Source organism: Heterodontus francisci, unplaced genomic scaffold (genome assembly GCF_036365525.1).
Source record: "Heterodontus francisci isolate sHetFra1 unplaced genomic scaffold, sHetFra1.hap1 HAP1_SCAFFOLD_59, whole genome shotgun sequence".
Lineage (NCBI taxonomy): Eukaryota > Metazoa > Chordata > Chondrichthyes > Heterodontiformes > Heterodontidae > Heterodontus > Heterodontus francisci.
Genome location: NW_027140758.1, coordinates 3,686,192 through 3,705,076, shown reverse-complemented (window position 1 = coordinate 3,705,076; position 18,885 = coordinate 3,686,192). Strand labels below are relative to the sequence as shown.

Here is an 18,885-nt window from a genome sequence, read left to right as displayed (position 1 = left end):
TCTCTCTCCACAGATGCTGTCAGAGGTGCTGAGCATTACCAGCACTTTCTGTTTTTATTTCAGCTTTGTAGGATATTGTTTTGATCTGAAAAAAATGCATGATCGGCTGTGGGTGCCAGTGACATTCCACAGGAGCGAATAAAAACTATGCCAACGGTGGCTCGTTGGTCTAGGGGTATGATTCTCGCTTTGGGTATGTAAGTGATTAATATGTGAGAGGTCGTGGGTTCAAGTCCCAGACGAGCCTTTCTCTGTTGCCATTTTTAGTTTCAGGTCATCGATTGCTTTCAGCCTTCCAGAAAGCGGAATCGATTTCCAAACTGAGCCTGCTTGAGGACAGGGGAACTGGATTCAAAGAGCTTGTCGACAAAATTGAAATGAACAAAATATACAGATTGTCAAGTGGGAATATAAGGTTGCAACAGTAACTAAAGGCCTGTACGGGTCAGCAAATGAAACCCGACCCAAGCCTGACAGCACCGCATCCGACCTGGTCCGAGTCCTTTCATTTTTTTCCCGTGCCCGAACTGACCACCAGAATGTTCAGTTAAACTTGCTTCCGTTTTTCACTTTTTAAGCTTGTGCAGGTAAGGCAACAAAAACTGTAACTGGACTTGAAAGGTTGTTTAAATGTACATTAAGATTAGAGCTACGTACCGGAGGTGATGAGCTGAAGATTGTTACCATAGAAGTTAGTGATTGTGAGGTCACTAGTTCAAGAGAAACTCGTGGAGTTGTGCCCAGACAGGTTGTCCCACACTGTATTGATTAAAATATTGCCCGAAGGCTAGAAAATATCATTATACATTCCCTAGACTCCTGCTTTACAGGTTGAAATACTTTCTGCAAGTTTATCCAGAGAGCAGCTGAGATGCAGAGACCAGGAAGGTCTTGAGTGATTAATTATTATAAAATATACATTCTTATATTAAAGAGATTGTGCTCTACCTTCGATGGAATCGCTCACTGCAGACTAGTGCGGAGTGTTTCCCGCCTTGACGTCCTGGCTGTCACTGGATATTGAGTCCAGGCCTCTGGATTACTGGTCCAGTAATCTTTGAAATTTCTCCCTTGATCTAATATTTTAATCTGGTAAATCAGATTTTACAAAAAAAAATTAAATGATTTAAGTTCATGTTCAGCTGTGCCAAATGAATAAAGAAATTCAAATATATTCAAAATTATATATCAACTATTAAATACTAATGCCCAGCTTTGAATACAAAAAATGCCTCTAATTGTGTTCTGGTCTGGAATGGAATTCTTCAGTGTTTCTGTTTAGCTTGGATTGACTCATCGATTTTCTTGTTTTTCACTTTGTCGATGCCTTTGAATAATTGTGGATCCTTCTTCAGGCTGTCTTCTTTCACCAGGTAGTTCTGACCTCTGATGATGTTGATCGTAATCAGCTTCAATTTGTTGATAGTTTTGGAAGTGTGCAGATTTCCTTTGCTTGAGTTTACAACATGGAACTTAGTCTGACGTGTGGACCCATGGGAGGATTTGAAAGCTGCCCTTGCATTGGAGCATACAGTTGCATCCATCCAAACAGAGTTACAGTAGAAGTGACATATTCAGTTCAGTCTGTCGATCATGGGGCTTTCAATCTCAGGGTTGTGAGTTTGAGCGCCATTTAGTTTTTCCACTTTTTAGGCTTCATTAGCAGAGAGTACAAGGAGTGTTTGAAATGAATTTCAACAACAGTATGAGAAACGCTCTCTTTCATTCGGGACTCTTAACTCTCTGCAGCATCTCGCTGTGAAAGATTGAACTTTACCTCATTTCTTTTTCAGCTGGGAGTCAGTGCGGCTCAGTGGGACTTCTGGCTGTCTCCCACCTCACAATTCATCAGTGCTGAGAAAGCAATGGGAAATATTACTCATGGTTGAGTAAGCAGAGGACACCGATTTAAGGTGAATGGGAAAAGAACCAAAGGCAACATGAGGAAAAACCTTTTTTATGCAGCAAATGGTTAAGATCTGATATGTACTGCCTGAGAGTGTGACGGAGGAAGATTCAACCATAGCTTTCAAAAGGATATATGATAATTATCTGAAGGGAAAAAAAAATCAGCTTTTCATGGAATACATGAGGATGTGGCATGAGCTGAGTTGCTTGTGCAGAGAGGCAGCACAAGCACGATGAGCTGAATCCCTCCTTTTGTGCTGTAATTATTCTGTGATCTATGATTCTATACAAAGTGAAACCAACACTCACATATGAGAAACTGACAGGTACAGTGTAAACCCCACACTAACAAACCAGCAAATGCCAGGGACAGAGTAAAACCAACAGTCCTAGACAAGAAACTGACAGATACTGTGTGAAACCCAAAAATCACTTATCAGGATTTGGCAGTTAATGTATAAAAACCTCTCTTCAATATCCATCCTGCAAGGTACAAAGAAAATTAGGTACAAACCCAGGCTCATACTTCGAAGACTGAGAGATAAAGAGCAAAACACAGACTCACCTACAAGAGGCTGACAAGTACAGAGAATAAAATAGAGGGGGTGCAGATTCAAAACACATGCATGTAACGGATACTGATAGGGATAGAATCAAACCCTTTCTCACACATGACACGAAAATTGGTGGTGTCGTAAATAGTGAGGAGGAAAGCCTTAGATTACAGGCCAATATAGATCGTCCGAGGCAGAGAATATAAGAGCAGGGAGGTTATGACGGAGCTGTATAAAATGCTAGTTAGGCCACAGCTGGAGTGCTGTGTACTGTTCTGGGCACCACACTATAGGAAGGATGTGATTGCACTGGAGAGGGTGCAGAAGAGAGTCACCAGGATGTTGCCTGGGCTGGAGTATTTCAGCTATGAAGAGAGACTGAAAAGGCTAGCGTTGTTTTCCTTAGAGCAGAGAAGGCTGAGGGGAGATAAGATTGAGGTTTACAAAATTATGAGGGGCATTGATGGGTTAGATAGGAAGAAACATTTTACCTTAGCGGAGGGGTCAATAACCAGGTGGCATAGATTTAAGGTAAGGGACAGGAGGTTGAGATGGGATTTGAGGAAAAAAATTTACCCAGAGGGTGGTTGGAATCTGGAACGCACTCCCTGAAGAGGTGGTAGAGGCCGGAACCCTCACAACATTTAAGAAGTAACTGATTCGGATTTGGAATGAATTGTCTGACAGGGTGGTGGAAACAGATTCAATTATAACTTTCATAAAGGAATTGTACAAATATTTCAAAGTGAATTTCTCCAGGACTATGGGGAAATAGGCAGTGGGTTGGACTAATTGCATCATTTTTTTCACAGATTCAGCACAGGCACAAAAGACCGATTGGCCTCCTTCTGTGCTGTTTGATTCTATGAAATAGTGACACTCAGGGCAAGTCTGTATAGGAAGGAGAAATGGAGACAGGTCAGGGAGAGCACATCACCAAAACTGGAGATACTACATTGGACAGGGAGGGTCGAACGGGGAGAGAGCATGTACATACAGTCAGAATCAGCACCTTCAGGGGAGGAGAGAGAGAGGAACCAGTGAGTGTAGAACTGAACCCAGCCAGAGTCAACCTGCTGAAACACCAGTGAGTTCACACTGGGGAGAGATTATTTACCTGCTCCGTGTGTGGGAAGGGGTTCACTCAGTCATCCAACCTCCCTGAACATCAACTTGTTCACATTGATCAGAGACCTTTTCAATGTCCTGACTGTGAGAAGAGCTTGAAAAGCAGTAATGATCTGCTGAAACACCAACACATTCACTCTGGGGAGAGGCCGTTCCCCTGCCATGTGTGTGGGAAGGGATTCACTCAGTCATTCAATCTGCTGCAGCATCAGCAAGTTCACATGTAACTGCAGGGGTTGGATTCTGCTGTTGTTGCTGCTATTCCTCACTTTCAGAGACAAAGTTGGGTCTTACTTTATAACCAGTGTAGTCCAGAGCAAAAGCGTCTTCTTAATGTTGAGATAAACGGGAGAAGAAACCGGGAAGTGGCGGCGAGGATGGGGGAGGAGCTGAACCATCACTTTAATGGTGCACCCTCCCTCCCCCGGGGTCCTCGCTGCACGTCCGCCAGGCCTGGTGGCTCTGATTGGGGTCCTGAGAGCCCCTGAGACTCGGTGCAGCTGAGGCTGCGCTCACCCCCGCTCAGCTCTGTTGTGATATTTAAAATACGAAAGGCCTGTTGGACTGAGAGCTGATCTGGAATTTAGAAAGCAGCATTACTGGAGGCTCATTGCTGCTCAGCACAATCTCACCCCCGATCCTGGGAATTGTTGATTCTGCACCCTGTAGTTCAGTTCTGCAATTAACTCGAGGGGGAGATGTGTGAGCAGAAAAACAGAGCGAAATGAAAACACAGCTGGACAGATGTGCAACAGGTCAATCCACTGTTACAATAACTCCATCTCTGACTCCCTCCTGACAGTAACCAGCCCTTTCACAGAGACTGTGGGTGGCTCTGAAAAGAGCCTTTGGTTTATTAGATGTCATTTTGGCCGCTTTACTTTTTCTGGGAGCTCTGAGCGCTGGTTTTCTTGCGCAGCAGCACGGCCTGGATATTAGGCAGCACCCCGCCCTGAGCGATGGTCACCCCTCGCAGCAGCTTGTTGAGCTCCTCGTTGTTGCGGACGGCCAGCTGCAGGTGTCTGGAGATGATGCGGGTCTTCTTGTTGTCCCGGGCCGCGTTACCGGCCAGCTCGAGGATTTCAGCGGTCAGGTACTCGAGCACAGCAGCAAGATAGACCGGGGCTGCAGCACCCACACGCTTAGCATAGTTACCCTTTCCCAGGAGCCTGTGAACGCGGCCCATCGGGAACTGCAGTCCAGCCCGGGAGGAGCGAGACTTGGCCTTGGACCGAGCTTTCCTGCCGGTCTTTCCTCTTCCAGTCATTTCCACAATCTCACAAATACTTTCACAAAGAATGGATAATTTCTCAGCTTTTGTCGTAAGCTTGAAACAGTCAGGATGGCCGAGTGGTCTAAGGGGCTGTGTTCAGGTCGTAGTGTTTTCTGGAGGCGTGTGTTCAAATCCCAAATCTACCAAGTTGTGTTTTGACTGAACTGGAGGGATTTGGGAGCAGCGGTGAAGGGAAAGCATGGAAGAATATTGACAAGGAAAATGAAAATGGACCCAAAGATGTTTCTTCTATACATTAAGGTAAGAGGCAACTAAAGAAAGAGGAGTGCACTGAAAAGACCAAAAAATCACAGTGATTTTTGACATCTTGCCAGGATTGAGTGGCGCGTGCACGGGATGATGTCATTTTGCAGCGCCAACATCATCACATTTCCGCAACAAATCCATCTTCGTACATGCGTGATAAAGCGTCATTGGGTATCTAGCCACCCCATCCCCCCACCACTTGGCTGGAGGAAGTGGCTGAATGGGAGATTTTGAAGCTGTAGCTCTCCCCCCTCGGCAACTCACTCCAGGCCTCGACGATTCCCCCCATCAGCCGCTCGCTCCAGACCTCGCTGCTCCCCCACCCCCCCCACTCCCCTGGCCAGTTGTTCCTCGCTTCGCACTACCCCACTCTCTGACCACTCGCTCCAGGCCGCGCCGCTTCCCTCCTCTCAGCTACTCACTCCTCCGTCGCCCTGTCACTCCTTGCGGCCCTCCTGCTTCTACAGGTGGCGCCTGGTGAAGAAATGTGGGAGCGAGTGTCACGGCCAGAGCTAGCAGCTGTGGGCAGGGCTGGGACAGGGTGGGGGGTGGGGGTGCGGGGAGCGAACAGCCAGAGTGTGGAATTTCGCCAGCAGGGAGGAGGGGGAGAAAGCGAGTTGCAGAGGGGGGAGAGCGGTCAGTGAGGTGGGAGCTAGTAGCTGCGTTCGGGTGAAGTCAATCCTGGTCAGTTATATAAACAAATCACAATAACGAATTGGCAGCACATTTTATCCTCTGCCCGATTTTCCTTTCCATCGATCGGGGTGCTAATTCACTATCTTCCAATGGAAATTCAATCATAAAATTCCTTTTGTATTTAATAGGATTACTGAAATGTTAAATGGATCTGAGGATTACAGTTAGTATTAGCAAACGCACCCGAGTGAATTAGCACCCCAATCGATGGAAAGGAAAATCGGGGAAAGTATAAAATGTGCCGCCAATTTCGTTATTGAGATTCATTGAGTAATTCGATTCTGCCCAACACTGAAATTGGCGGCTTTTTTGAATTCAACCTTTCTGCCAGGAGGACAATTTAAGCCAATGATTTGCTGTATTTTCTAATTCGAGGCTCGGCAATTGGTTAAGACATGCGAATGGGAAGAGGGTGACCAATCAGAAGTGGGCTCTGGATAGCGCGGGCTCAAACTGCGGGAATTCCAGGTCCCTGAATGAATGAGCTGAAACTGATCAGTTTCACAAACCCTGTCAGTTTCAGTGCAGGAAACACCGTCTCGGGGGAAATAACATCACAAGTGGGTCTGGTTCCAGCGACCGATTCAACGGCTGCTGCAAAACTCCCGGATTCCCTCATTGCAGCGAAATCATTTTGAAATTCTATGAAAACAATGAGTGATTCTGGAGGAGTGATGTGGCTTTTCACTGAGGGCATGTGTCGACTGGAGAAATAACTAACTGAAGAGCCTCAGGCGCTGTTTAGACAGCCCGTTCAGAAAATCAAATCCACTGCATATCCTTGCTACAAATGAAATGTCAAATTTGGGGATTCTAGTTTTGTATCCCGAACACAGCACAGATTTATTCCAGACAGTTCTAAACAGCCTATCCCAGCTCCCGTTTCCAGGTCACTGCTCTCTCTGTGAGGCGGTGGGTGGCTCTTAGAAGAGCCTTTGTTGTGTTTGCTGGAAAGGGTCGAGTTGTTCAGCCGCTGAATTCGTAGAGAGTGCGGCCCTGCCGTTTCAGAGCGTACACCACATCCATGGCAGTGACCGTCTTGCGCTTGGCGTGTTCAGTGTAGGTGACCGCATCCCTGATCACATTCTCCAGGAAAACCTTCAACACCCCGCGAGTCTCCTCATAGATCAAACCCGAGATCCGCTTGACCCCGCCACGGCGTGTCAGGCGGCGGATTGCTGGTTTGGTGATGCCCTGGATATTATCACGAAGCACTTTGCGGTGCCGCTTTGCTCCGCCTTTGCCCAGTCCTTTCCCTCCTTTACCTCTGCCAGACTTTCTTTTATTAATTTCCAAAATATACTTTATTCATTAAAATCTGTAAAAAAAATACATTACAAAACAGTTCCCAAAAGCACCAAGTCAAACAATACAAAGAGTGCAAAGGAGATCAGTTTCCTTCAATACAGGAGTGAGTTGCCTCACAACCCTTCCATTTCATTGTCATGCCATGTACATTTTACAGCAAACAAATATTTTCTGGCTACAGTTCGAGTGGTTTCCCATGGATCCGGCCCCTCAGTTCAGCTTGGTGAGGGGACCTTACACAGTGGTCTTTCCACATTGAGCCTTTGCTGCGGCTGCCCCAAGTTTTAGTGCGTCCCTCAGCACATAGTCCTGGACCTTGGAATGTGTCAGTCTGCAACATTCGGTCGTGGACAACTCTTCGCACTGGAAGACCAGCAAGTTTCGGGCAGACCAAAGGGCATCTTTCACCGAATTGATAGTCCTCCAGCAACAGTTGATTTTTATCTTGGTGTGCGTCCCTGGGAACAGCCCACAGAGCACAGACTCCTGTGCTACAGAGCTGCTTGGGATGAACCTCGACAAAAACCACTGCATCTCTTCCACACCTGCTTTGCAAAGACACATTCCAGAAAGAGGTGGGCAACGTCTCTTTTCCACCACAGCCACCTCGAGGGCCGCGTGTGGATGGGGTGAGACTTCGGGTGTGCAGGAAGGATCTGACAGGGAGGGCTCTTCTCATCATCAGCCAGGCTACATTTTGGTGCTTGTTTGAAAGTTCTGGTGATGAGGCATTCTGCCAAATGACTTTGGACTTCTGCTCAGGGGACCATCCGACAGGATCCACCATCTTCTTTTCCCGTAGGGCCTTGAGGATATTCCGTGCAGACCACTGCCTGATGGATTGGTGGTCAAAGGTGTTTTTCCACAGAAACTTTTCCATGAAGGATAGGCAGTACGGCACAGTCCAACTGGATGGAGCATTCCGCGGCAATATGACCAGGCCCATCCTTTGCAACACCGGGGACAGATAGAACCTCAGCACGTAGTGACACTTGAAGTTTGCAAACTGGGGATCGACACACAGCTTGATGCAGCCGCACACAAAGGTAGCCATAAGGATGAGGGCGACGTTGGGTACATTTTTCCCGCCCTTATCCAGAGGTTTGAACATCGTGTCCCTCCGGACTCGGACCATTTTGGATCCCCAGATGAAGCGGAAAATGGCTCAGGTGATCGCCACAGCGCAGGAATGCGGTATGGGCCAGACCAGCACCACGTACAGCAATGTGAGCACCTCGCCCTTGATGACCAGGTTCTTACCCATAATGGAGAGAGATCGCTGCTCCCACATGCTCAGCTTATGTTGTACCCTGGCTACTCGCTCCTTCCAGGTTTTGGTGCACATCCCAGCCCTTCCAAACCATATCCCCAGCACCTTCAGGTAGTCTGACCTAACGGTGAAGGGGACAAAGGATCGATCAGCCCAGTTCCCAAAGAACATGGCCTCGCTCTTGCCGTGTTTAACATTGGCTCCCAAGGCCAGTTCGAGCTGGTCGCAGATGCTCATCAGTCTGCGCACAGACAGTGGATCCGAGCATAAAATGGCGATGTCATCCATGTACAGGGAGGTTTTCACCTGAGTGCCTCCGCTGCCTGGGATTGTCACCCCTCTGATGCTCGCATTCTTCCTAATAGACTCAGCAAAGGGTTCAATACTGCAAACAAACAAGACAGGGGAGAGAGGACAGCCCTGTCTGACTCCAGATTGGATCGGGAAACTTTCTGATTCCCACCCATTGATTGAGACTGCACTACTGATGTTTGTGTAGAGTAGTTTGACCCAATTGCAGATTCCCTCCCCAAACCCCATTTTGGAATGCACATCCATCATGTAAGTGTGCGATATCCTGTCAAAAGCCTTCTCCTGGTCCAGGCTGATGAGGCAGGTGTCCACCCTCCTGTCCCGTACATAGGTGATCATATCCCTGAGTAGCGCAATGCTATCAGAGATTGTCCTGCCTGGTATAGTATAGGTCTGATCAAGGTGAATCACCAACTCCAGAGCAGACTTGAATCGACTGGCTATGACTTTTGACAGAATCTTGTTGTCAGCATTAAGCAGTGAAATGGGCCGCCAATTTCTTATTTCTGTCCTCTCCCCCTTCCGCTTGTCGATGAGGGTGATGATGCCTTTCCTCATGGATTCTAACATACTGCCAGCCTGGAGCATACTCTTGTTTACTGCCAGACAAGTTGATTCTTGCCTCAAATCAGTGCACAATAAAAGAGACTGATTCCGTCATTCTCCTTTTTATACAGGCCACCCGGACCTGGCTGAGAATGGCAGAGAGAGAGCAGGAAGGGGAGGAGACAGAGTGAAGATTGAACAGAGAGCAGATGGGGAGGAGACACCCAGAGTGACAGACGGAGAGAGAACGGCCCCTCATCTTTCAGCTCCACCTCCAGTTTCCTCCGGGCTGCCAATTTCAAACCCTTGATTAACAGTGGAACCGAAACCCAGCTCTCCACACAAAGCCTTCCAGACTCGGTCTTCATAGTCAAGGCTTTCCAGAAAGCCGGAGCTTTTAAATATGGTCCCGATGCAATTAACGCTCAGTAATATTCCCACCTAAACACAGTCCATTATATAACAAGAAACCTCCTCAGTAACATCACCATTTCCACACACATCCGCTTCCAGCAGTTTACAGCACCTTGCTGCAGCTGCTTGGGGAATCTCCTGTGTTAAGATTGGAGTTGGAAAGCGGCCTTTACCCGGCAGTGTTATTGTCTCACACTGAATCTGCTGGACATCCTGTTCTCTTTATTGCGAGAGAGAAAGCACGGATTTAGGAAATGTTCATTTGAAATGATCTCTATTGAGAACGAGCCCGGCCGTGGGACAGGTATTCCAGTGCAAAGAGCTGTCCATGACCGAGTGTTGCAGACTGGCACATTGCAACGTCCAAGACTATGTGCTGTGGGACGGCATTAAAGCTTGGGGAAGCCACCATGGAGACTCAATGGGGAAAGGCTGCAGTCGAGGGCCCGAGTAGGCCATAGTACAGTGAGGGGCTGGAACCCGTGTAAAACCCCTCGGGCTGTTTGCACCAGAGAATGTTTGATGTGTAATGTAAATACTGTAAATATAACCTGTGCAGGCAAGGATAGTGAGATACATCATGTACATTATTGAAGGAAACTGATCTGTATTGTTCCTGATGTAATATTAAATTTGAACTGCTTTGCAATGTAATTGCACAAATTATACGAATAAAATACATATTGTGCAAAAGAAAGCAGCTTTCCTGTCAACACACACCTTGTCTCAGGGCACAACTTTCCTGTGATCTTGTCATACCCAACTTCGCTCTATATCTTCTGACACACACACTTTACAGTCTGTCATTTCCAAAAACAAGCATTCTAAAATCAAAAGACCTTTTGTTTATTTCTCCTTTCTTTTCATTTCTCCTCTATTCTTCTCAATCACTCCCTTCAACAGTCCTATTCAGATCAAGGTGGAATGTGAATAGTGTCACAACTCACCTGACACTATTATTACCCTTCTTTTCTCTTGTCTCATTCAATGGGAAAGTTTTATTCACCAGTCTGTTGCTGTTTTACACTCTTGCCATACCATCTGGTATTGCATCCATCTGAATTCTGTGCTTTCATGGCCTTACATATCTTTTCCTCTTCTGGATGATTTGTTTGCTTCAGTTCCATTCAACCAGGCTGGACCACAGGGAAGCTTAGAACCTTTGCCTTGGATGGGTCCACGTTGATCCATTACATTCAGAATCACCTCCTTGAAATAACTCCATAGTACAACTACAGTAACCACACAGAATCTGCTTCAAACAGTCCTCCACATTTTATCTGTTCTGACTGTCAACACCTCCAGCTCTTTTGTTTAAGTGGAACCCATCAGGTTTGTATAGGCTCCTTCTATTCTGAAAGCTGTAGCACTGGTTCAGGGAATTCAGCCCTGTTTCTCTACTCGAAAGGATCAGCCATGCTTGATCTGCCTCGTATTTTGCTTTTATTGCAACGTTACAAGACCTCCAATCCTCTGGCACCACACCTGTATCCAGTGAGGGATTGGAAAATGATGGTCAGACCTTTCACTATTTCTTAAAAGCAAAATACTGCGGATGCTGGAAATCTGAAACAAAAACAAGAAATGCCGGATTCACTCAGCAGGTCTGGCAGCATCTGTGGAAAGAGAAGCAGAGTTAACGTTTCGGGTCAGTGACCCTTCTTCGGAACTCCGAAGTTCCGAAGAAGGGTCACTGACCCGAAACGTTAACTCTGCTTCTCTTTCCACAGATGCTGCCAGACCTGCTGAGTGAATCCGGCATTTCTTGTTTTTGTTCCACTATTTCTTCCTTGGCTTGTTTCAACAGCCTGGGGTACATTTCATCTGGTCCTGATGATTTATCCACATTCAAGGATGCTCATCCCATGAAGACTTCCTCTCTCCTTAAGTTATCTCGTCCAATACGTCACACTCCTCCTCCTTAATAACAATATCTGCATCACCCTCTCATTCGGGAAAACAGCAAAGTATTCATTAAGGATATTGGCAACATCTTCCACCCCGAGACAAAGGTTACATTTTTGATCTTTTATGTGCCCTGCTGTTTGTTCAGTTGCCTCTTACTCTCATGTTTGAATGCAACATCTTTGGGTCCATTGTTATTTTGTTTGTCCATGTTCTTTCATGCTTTTTCTTTGCTTTTTGCCGCTGCTCCCAAACGCCTCCAGTTCAGTCAAAACACAACTTGTCAGAAGTGGGATTCGAACTCACGCCTCCAGTGGAGACTGCGACCTGAATGCAGCGCTTTAGACCGCTCAGCCATCCTGACTGCCTGTGATGTATTACCACTGCTAAGGAAATTATTCATTCTTTGTGAAAGTATTTGAGAGATTGTGGAAATGTCTGGAAGAGGAAAGACCGGTGGGAAAGCTCGGGCCAAGGCCAAGTCTCACTCCTCCCGGGCTGGACTGCAGTTCCCGGTGGGCCGTGTTCACAGGCTCCTGAGAAAGGGTAACTATGCTGAGCGTGTGGGTGCCGGAGCCCCGGTCGATCTGGCTGCTGTGCTCGAGTATCTGACCGCTGAAATCCTCGAGCTGGCCGGTTACGCGGCCCGGGACAACAAGAAGACCCGCATCATCCCCAGACAACTGCAGCTGGCCGTCCGCAACGACGAGGAGCTCAACAAGCTGCTGGGAGGGGAGACCATCGCTCAGGGCGGGGTTCTGCCTAATATCCAGGCCGTGCTGCTGCCTAAGAAAACCAGCACTCAAGAGCTCCCAGAAAAAGTAAAGCGGCCAAAATGTCATCTAATAAACCAAAGGCTCTTTTCAGAGCCACTCACAGTCTCTGTGAAAGGGCTGGTTACTGTCAGGAGGAAGTCAGAGATGGAGTTATTGGAACAGTGGATTGACCTGTTTCACATCTGTCCAGGTGTGTTTTCAGTTCCCTCTCTGGATTTCGCTCTGTTTCTCTGCTCACACATCTCCCCCTCTAGTTAAGTGAAGAACAGGGTGTCAGAATCAACAATTTAATAAATCCCACTGCCTTCGATTTGATAAATCCCGAGATTATCCCGGTACATTAACGGGAACTGGTTCGGAGCTGATGAATTAATTTAATAATGGAAGTGTCCGGGTTAATTCTCTGTTTTTCATTTGGACAGTTTGAATTGTGTTTTTTTTTTTTCTCTCCGGTGATCTGAGCGCCGCTTCTCAATGAGAATCTGCTTCCGGAACAGAGTAAATGCAGGAAGGAAGAGGCCATTCTCGGGCTGTGTGTTTCTCTCCTAACCTGATCTGTTTAGACCGCACTTTTCCCAGAGGACGGAATCAGTGAGAGTTGTGCACACACAGGAGCTGAGTCCATTGCAGCGCTTTAATATGTGCCTTCCCCCCGGCCCTCCCTATTCTCCGGACACAGAGCTGTCTGTTTCCCCCGGCGGCGGGATAGAGTCGGGGATTCTCTCCCCGCAGTGTCAGGGTCTGCAACCCCGGGGAACTGGCGGTTTCAGTCAGAGTGACCGAGCTGCCTTACATATCCTGTGTACTAATCTCCAATGGATTCAAATATTAGTGAACTCATTGGGTAATGTTAGTTAATAACCCTCATGTGAACGGACCCGGCTCCATTAATGCCTTCCAAATAAAACTGGGATCCATTTCTTTTCCCCAAATGCCAGCTAACGGATCCCAGGAGCGGGGTTGAGATTGTGCTGAGCAGCAATTAGTCTCCGGTAATGCTGCTTTCTAAATTCCAGATCAGCTCTCAGTCCGACAGGCCTTTCGGGAAAGTGATGTGACAAAACAGAAACCATGTGGCCGCCCCTCCAATCTAATGGGTTTGATGATGAACAGAGATGGCAGCTCTTTCCTTTGCTGATTTGGTGGCTCTGAAAAGAGCCCTTGTTACACTTGTTACTGAAGCTGGGTTTTAAGTGCGTTCCCCGCAGATGCGGTGGGCCAGCTGGATGTCTTTGGCCATGATGGACCGGGATCATTCTGGTGAATCTGCTCATTTTCCGGCAGAAGCATCAGTCGCTGTTTGAACTGTTTAAAGTCAGGGGTGAATTAGCAGCCAGAAAGTGAAGGGCAGTTCATTGCTCCCTGCAGCATTATCCGCCTCTTTCAGGAGAAAAGATCAGAAACCGCTCGTTTCAATCAGTCCCCGAGAAGCCTGTGAGAGGCGGTTAGTCGCTAATTTGTTCCTTTTACAGAGTGGAAGCTGATATTTGTCCCGTTTTAAATTGCTGAACCGGACCTTCCTCCCGCCGCTTACAGTTAACAGATTGACAAATGAAAACGATTCCTAAAATCGCGTCACGATTTTGTGACGGTAAATACAGTAACACAGAACATAAAATGAGAGGTTTTAAAATTGTTGCCTGAAAATTGAAATTTTCCATCACTTCAATTCCTTCCTGCTCTGGAATTGCCAGGATTTTTCCAATTGGAAAATCTAAGCCAATGAGAACTTCTATTTACTTATATGTGATTCTCCTATTGGTTAAGAATTGGATTGAGAAGCGGGTGACCAATCAGAGACAGAGTCAAACTGCGGGGATTCCAGGCCCCCAGTAACTGAGCTGAAACTGTTCAGATTGACAAACCCTGGCAGCAGCTTCACACATTGGACACTTCACACTGAGTCATTCAAGGGCTGGTGTGAGAGAAGCTTCAGATCCTGTCATTACTCTCTGACTCATTATTCATCTCGAACCAAACAATTAGTAAATGTGAAGCAGTGAAGAGACTTTTCATTCTCACTGCAGAATGTGTCATCTGGGGAAATAAGGAACTATTATTTCCGGAGATTCCAGGTACATTCCTCCCTGAACAAATCCATTCCTAACATTCCCGATCACAGCCTATCCCAGCTCCTGTTGTCACCCGACTCCAGCTGAATTGGAGAAACTCATGTGTTGGGGTTTGAGTTGTGAGGTGGGGTTTCTCCGCCAGTGTTACTGTCTTACAAACTCTCCCCCTGAATTTGTGAACTGAGACTGCACCGAACACATCCCCAGTTAGAGTGAGGGCCGGACACCCCTCTGTTTTATGACAGAGAGTGGGGAAAGGGCTGGGTGGAGGAGAGTCACCAGGGATCCTGGATTTACTCCAAATCATTTCCATGTGGAATCTGCAGGCGGGGCCTGGACAGGGATCATTTGATCAGGGGATCAGCTCTTTCCTGAGAGATGTGGGTGGCTCTGAGAAGAGCCTTTGTGTTCAGATGTTTACAAGTTTCCCGCGCTTTCACTTCTTTCCAGACCCTGCTTTCTGAGACTTCGCTGCTTTCGGCTTGACCTTGCTCTTCCATGTCTGCACTTTCTTCAGCGCCTTTCCGCCCGCCGCACTCTTGCCTTTTTTGACATTCTTCGCAGGAGACTTTTTCTGAAGCGTTGCTTTCTTCACCGCCTTATTTGGCGTTGCCGCCACCTTGCTGCTCGTTTTCTTGGCTGTTACTTTCTTTGTTGTCACTTTCTTGTCTGCTGGTTTCTTCACGAAAGATTTCTTGTCTGCTGGTTTCTTCACTGAAGATTTCTTGTCTGCTGGTTTCTTCACTAAAGATTTCTTGGCTGCTGGTTTCTTCACCTTCTTTCCCACTTTTCCCTGGGTTTTCCTTCTTGCTGATTTTGAAGGAGCCGGAGGCGCCCTGTCCCTTGCTCTGCACCAGGGAGCCTTTGTTCACATTCCTCTTGATACTTTGCTTGATCTGGGTCTTGAGCTTCTCCTGAGCGGTGGCAGACCTGCAAGGAATCAACTACCAGCTAGCGTACAAAGCGAGACCAAGGCTCAGGGCCTTCAGTTACCTGGAGGGGAGTCGGAGAGGCAGCGGATCCTGTGAGGAACCACAATCCAGGAAGGATGAGAAGGTCATTGTCAGAGTACAGAGGAGATTAAGTTAAAGATTTACCAGTTTATAAGCAAGCGCAGAGCCAAGGAACGGTGCTGGGGCAGATCAAATAATAGGAAGCTGTGATCAGTTGGAAGGCAAGAGTGATTAAATGACAGAAGAGATGATGGTGCAAGGCAAAAGTCAGGGAAAGAATAAATAACATTTTGTAAGCACAGATACCAGGAGTGGGGTTTGAACCCACGCAGACACATGTCTATTGGATCTTAAGTCCAACGCCTTAACCACTCGGCCATCCTGGTACATTAGACCACCACTGAAAATGAAATTTAATGTGATCCGGGTGCCATCTGGCCTTTTCCAATCTAAACATATGACTCCTCTCCCATGCTAAATTGGACCCTTCATTATTTATGAACCTCAATCGGATCACCCCTCAGTCTAGGTTTCTCTAAGGTGTAGGGTCCCAACTCTTTTAGTCTAACTTGATAACCAAGATGTCTTATACTGGGAATTCGTCGAATGTCTCTCCTCTGTACCCTTTCCAAAGCCTCAATATCACCCATCATATGAGGAGACCAAGACTGGATACAATATTTCAAGTGAGTCCTGACCAAGGTTTCATAAAAGGACAAATTCAGGACATCTCAGATACTGAAGGAGTCCGTGTCCAGAAGCAGCAAGACCTGGACAGCATTCAGACTTGGGCTGCTAAGTGGCAAGTAACATTCACACCACATAAGTACCAGGCAATGACCATCTCCAACAAGAGAGAATGTAACCACCTCCCTTTGACGATCAACAGCATTGCCATCGCTGAATCCCCCCACCATCAACATCCTGGGGGTTACCATTGACAAAAGCTTAACTGGACCATTCATATACATACTCTGGCTACAAGAGTAAATCAGATAGTGGGAATTCTGTGATGAGTAACTCAGCTCAAGGCACGTGGTGAAATGCTCATTAGGAGAGCTGGAGAAATGGACTGGTCAGGTGTGCAGAAAAGTGGCAAATGGAACTCAACTTGGAGAAGTGTGAGGTGATGCCTTTGGTGAGGTCAAACACAGCAAAGGAATACACAATTAATGGGTGAATGCTGAGAGGTGTAGAGGAAGTGAGGGACCTTGAAGTGAATGTCCACAAATCCCTGAAAGTAGCAGGACAGGTTGATAAGTTGGTTGAGAGGGCTTATGGAATCCTTTCCTTTATTAGCCGATGTATGGAATATAAGAGCAGGGAGGTTATGCTGGAACAGTGTCAATCATTAGTTAGGCCACAACTTGAGTTCTGTGTGCAGTTCTGGTCACCTCATTCCAGAAAGGATGTAATTGCACTAGAGAGGTTAAAGAGGAGATTTACGAGGATGTTGCCAGCTCTGGAAAAATGCAGCGATGAGGAAAGATTGGATCAGCTGGGGTTGAATAGAGGAGGTTGAGGGGAGATTTGATTGAAATGTACAAAATTGTGAGGGGTCTGGATAGAATGGATGGGAAGTGTCTATTTACCTTAGTAGGGAGGTCAGTGACTAGGGGGCATAGATTTAAAGTGATGTGTTGAACAATTAGAGGGGAGATGAGGAAAGGTTTTTTCACCCAGAGGGCTGTGGGAGTCTGGAATTCACTGCCTGTAAGGGTAGCTGAGGCAGAAACCCTCAACTCATTTAAAAGGTGTCTGGATGTGCACCTCAAGTACCTGAACCTGCAGGGCTACGGTCCAAATGCTGGGCAATGGGATTCAGCTGGGTGGCTCGTTTTTTGGCCTGCCTGTGCTGTAAACTTTCTATGTTCTATGATTCTATGCAGACACAATGGGCCGAATGGCCTCCTTCTGCACTGCAATAATTTTGTGATTTTTGACTCTCCAAAACTTGTCAACCATCTACAAGGCACAAACCAGGATGAGTGCAGCACCAACAATACTCTAGAAACTCGACACTGTCCAGGACAAAGCAGCCGCCTTGATTGTCACCCCATTCACCACCTGAAACATTCACTCCCTTCATCACTGACGCACAGTGGCAATAGTGTGTACCATCTACCAGATGCACTGCTGCAACTCACCAAGGCTCCACAGACAGCACCTTCCAAACCGAAGACCTCCACCACTTTGAAGGACAAGGACTGCAGATGCATGGAAACACCACCATGTGCAAGCTCCCCTCCAAGTCACACACCATCTGATCTGCAAATATATCGCTGTTCATGCACTGATGCTGGGTCAAAATCCTGGATCTCCCTTCCAAACAGAACTGTGGGTATACCTACACCACATGGAGTGCAGCAACTCAAGAAGGGAGCTCACCGCCACCTTGTCAAGGACAATTAGGGATGGGTAACAAATTCTGGCCTTGCCAGTGTCGCTCACATCCCATGAAAGAATATGCCTCATTTTATACTCAATTGTCCTCTGAATGCAGCCCAACCCTCTATTTGCTCCAACTATCACTTCACAGCATTGCTGCTGTACCTTTAGAGATCTGTGCACTAGAACATCCAGATCTCTGCTCAAAATTATTTTCTTTTTTCCACCTACTTTAATGTTTTTCCCTGAAGGGTGTATGAATGTTGAGCATTCGCCCTGTCCACATGAATAACACTGCACTTACCCAAATTAAACATAATTTACCAGTCATGAACCCAATCTCCCAACACATTAAGATCAGCCTGAAATAGTCGAGTATCGTCTACAGTCTGAACACTCGCACAGATCTTCAAATCATCTGTAAATTTACAGATGGTGCCCGCTACACCTACATCCAGATCATTAATAAAAATAGTAAAGAGCAACAGTCCCAACACCGATCCCTGTGAGATACCATTGGTAACTGGTCTCCAAACAGATCCAGATCCATCTGTAACTACTTTCTGCCTACGTCTGCCAGTCAGTTCCCAATCCAGATCAATATATTACCACTGATACCAGGGACTTTAATCTTATAGAGAAGCCTCTTGTGTGGAACCTTATCAAAATCTTTTGACTGAGATCTGCTAATTGAACACAGGCCGGGGATGAGGCCTAGGCCTGTCCTGCTTTGTGTGTGGGTCTCAGGACCACACAAGGTGAGATCAGCTCACTGAGCACAGGCCCATCCTGCTCTATATGGTGCTCAGTACCTCACCAAATGAGAATAACTAACACACCACAGGCATTGGAGCCTCGGCCCATCCTTCCCTGATTGCGGTTCAGTGCCAACCAGGTCAGATCAGCTAATTCAGCACAGGCCGGAGATGGAAGCTGGATCTTTCCTGCTCTGGGGACTCCGTACCATACCAGGTGCGATGAAGTAAAATACCACAGGCCGGGGATGGAGCCTAAGATTTCCCTGTTCTGTGTGGGGCTCTGGACAACAACGTGTGAGAAGAACTATCATCCCTCAGGCTGAGGAAGAAGCCTGGGCCCATTCTGTTCTGTGTGGC

General features: G+C 47.0%; 1 protein-coding gene and 2 non-coding genes across 3 annotated transcripts; all 3 read right to left on the bottom strand.

Annotated features, from left to right (window-relative positions):
* Positions 1-4,467: 4,467 nt before the first annotated feature.
* On the bottom strand, positions 4,468-4,887 carry LOC137360604 (histone H2AX-like). The gene has a single exon (XM_068025997.1). It carries the CDS (start codon positions 4,855-4,857, stop codon positions 4,468-4,470), a length of 390 nt encoding a protein of 129 aa, XP_067882098.1. The 5' UTR covers positions 4,858-4,887.
* Positions 4,888-11,862: 6,975 nt separating this feature from the next.
* trnal-cag (transfer RNA leucine (anticodon CAG)) lies at positions 11,863-11,945 on the bottom strand. Its single transcript has one exon. It is a non-coding gene; the product is annotated as a tRNA-Leu (tRNA).
* A 3,740-nt stretch (positions 11,946-15,685) lies between these two features.
* Positions 15,686-15,768, bottom strand: trnal-uaa (transfer RNA leucine (anticodon UAA)). The gene has a single exon. It is a non-coding gene; the product is annotated as a tRNA-Leu (tRNA).
* Positions 15,769-18,885: the final 3,117 nt, after the last annotated feature.

Excerpts from the sequence above, each read along its gene's own strand:
- LOC137360604 (XM_068025997.1), bottom strand. The coding sequence starts at position 4,857 with ATGACTGGAAGAGGAAAGACCGGCAGGAAAGCTCGGTCCAAGGCCAAG.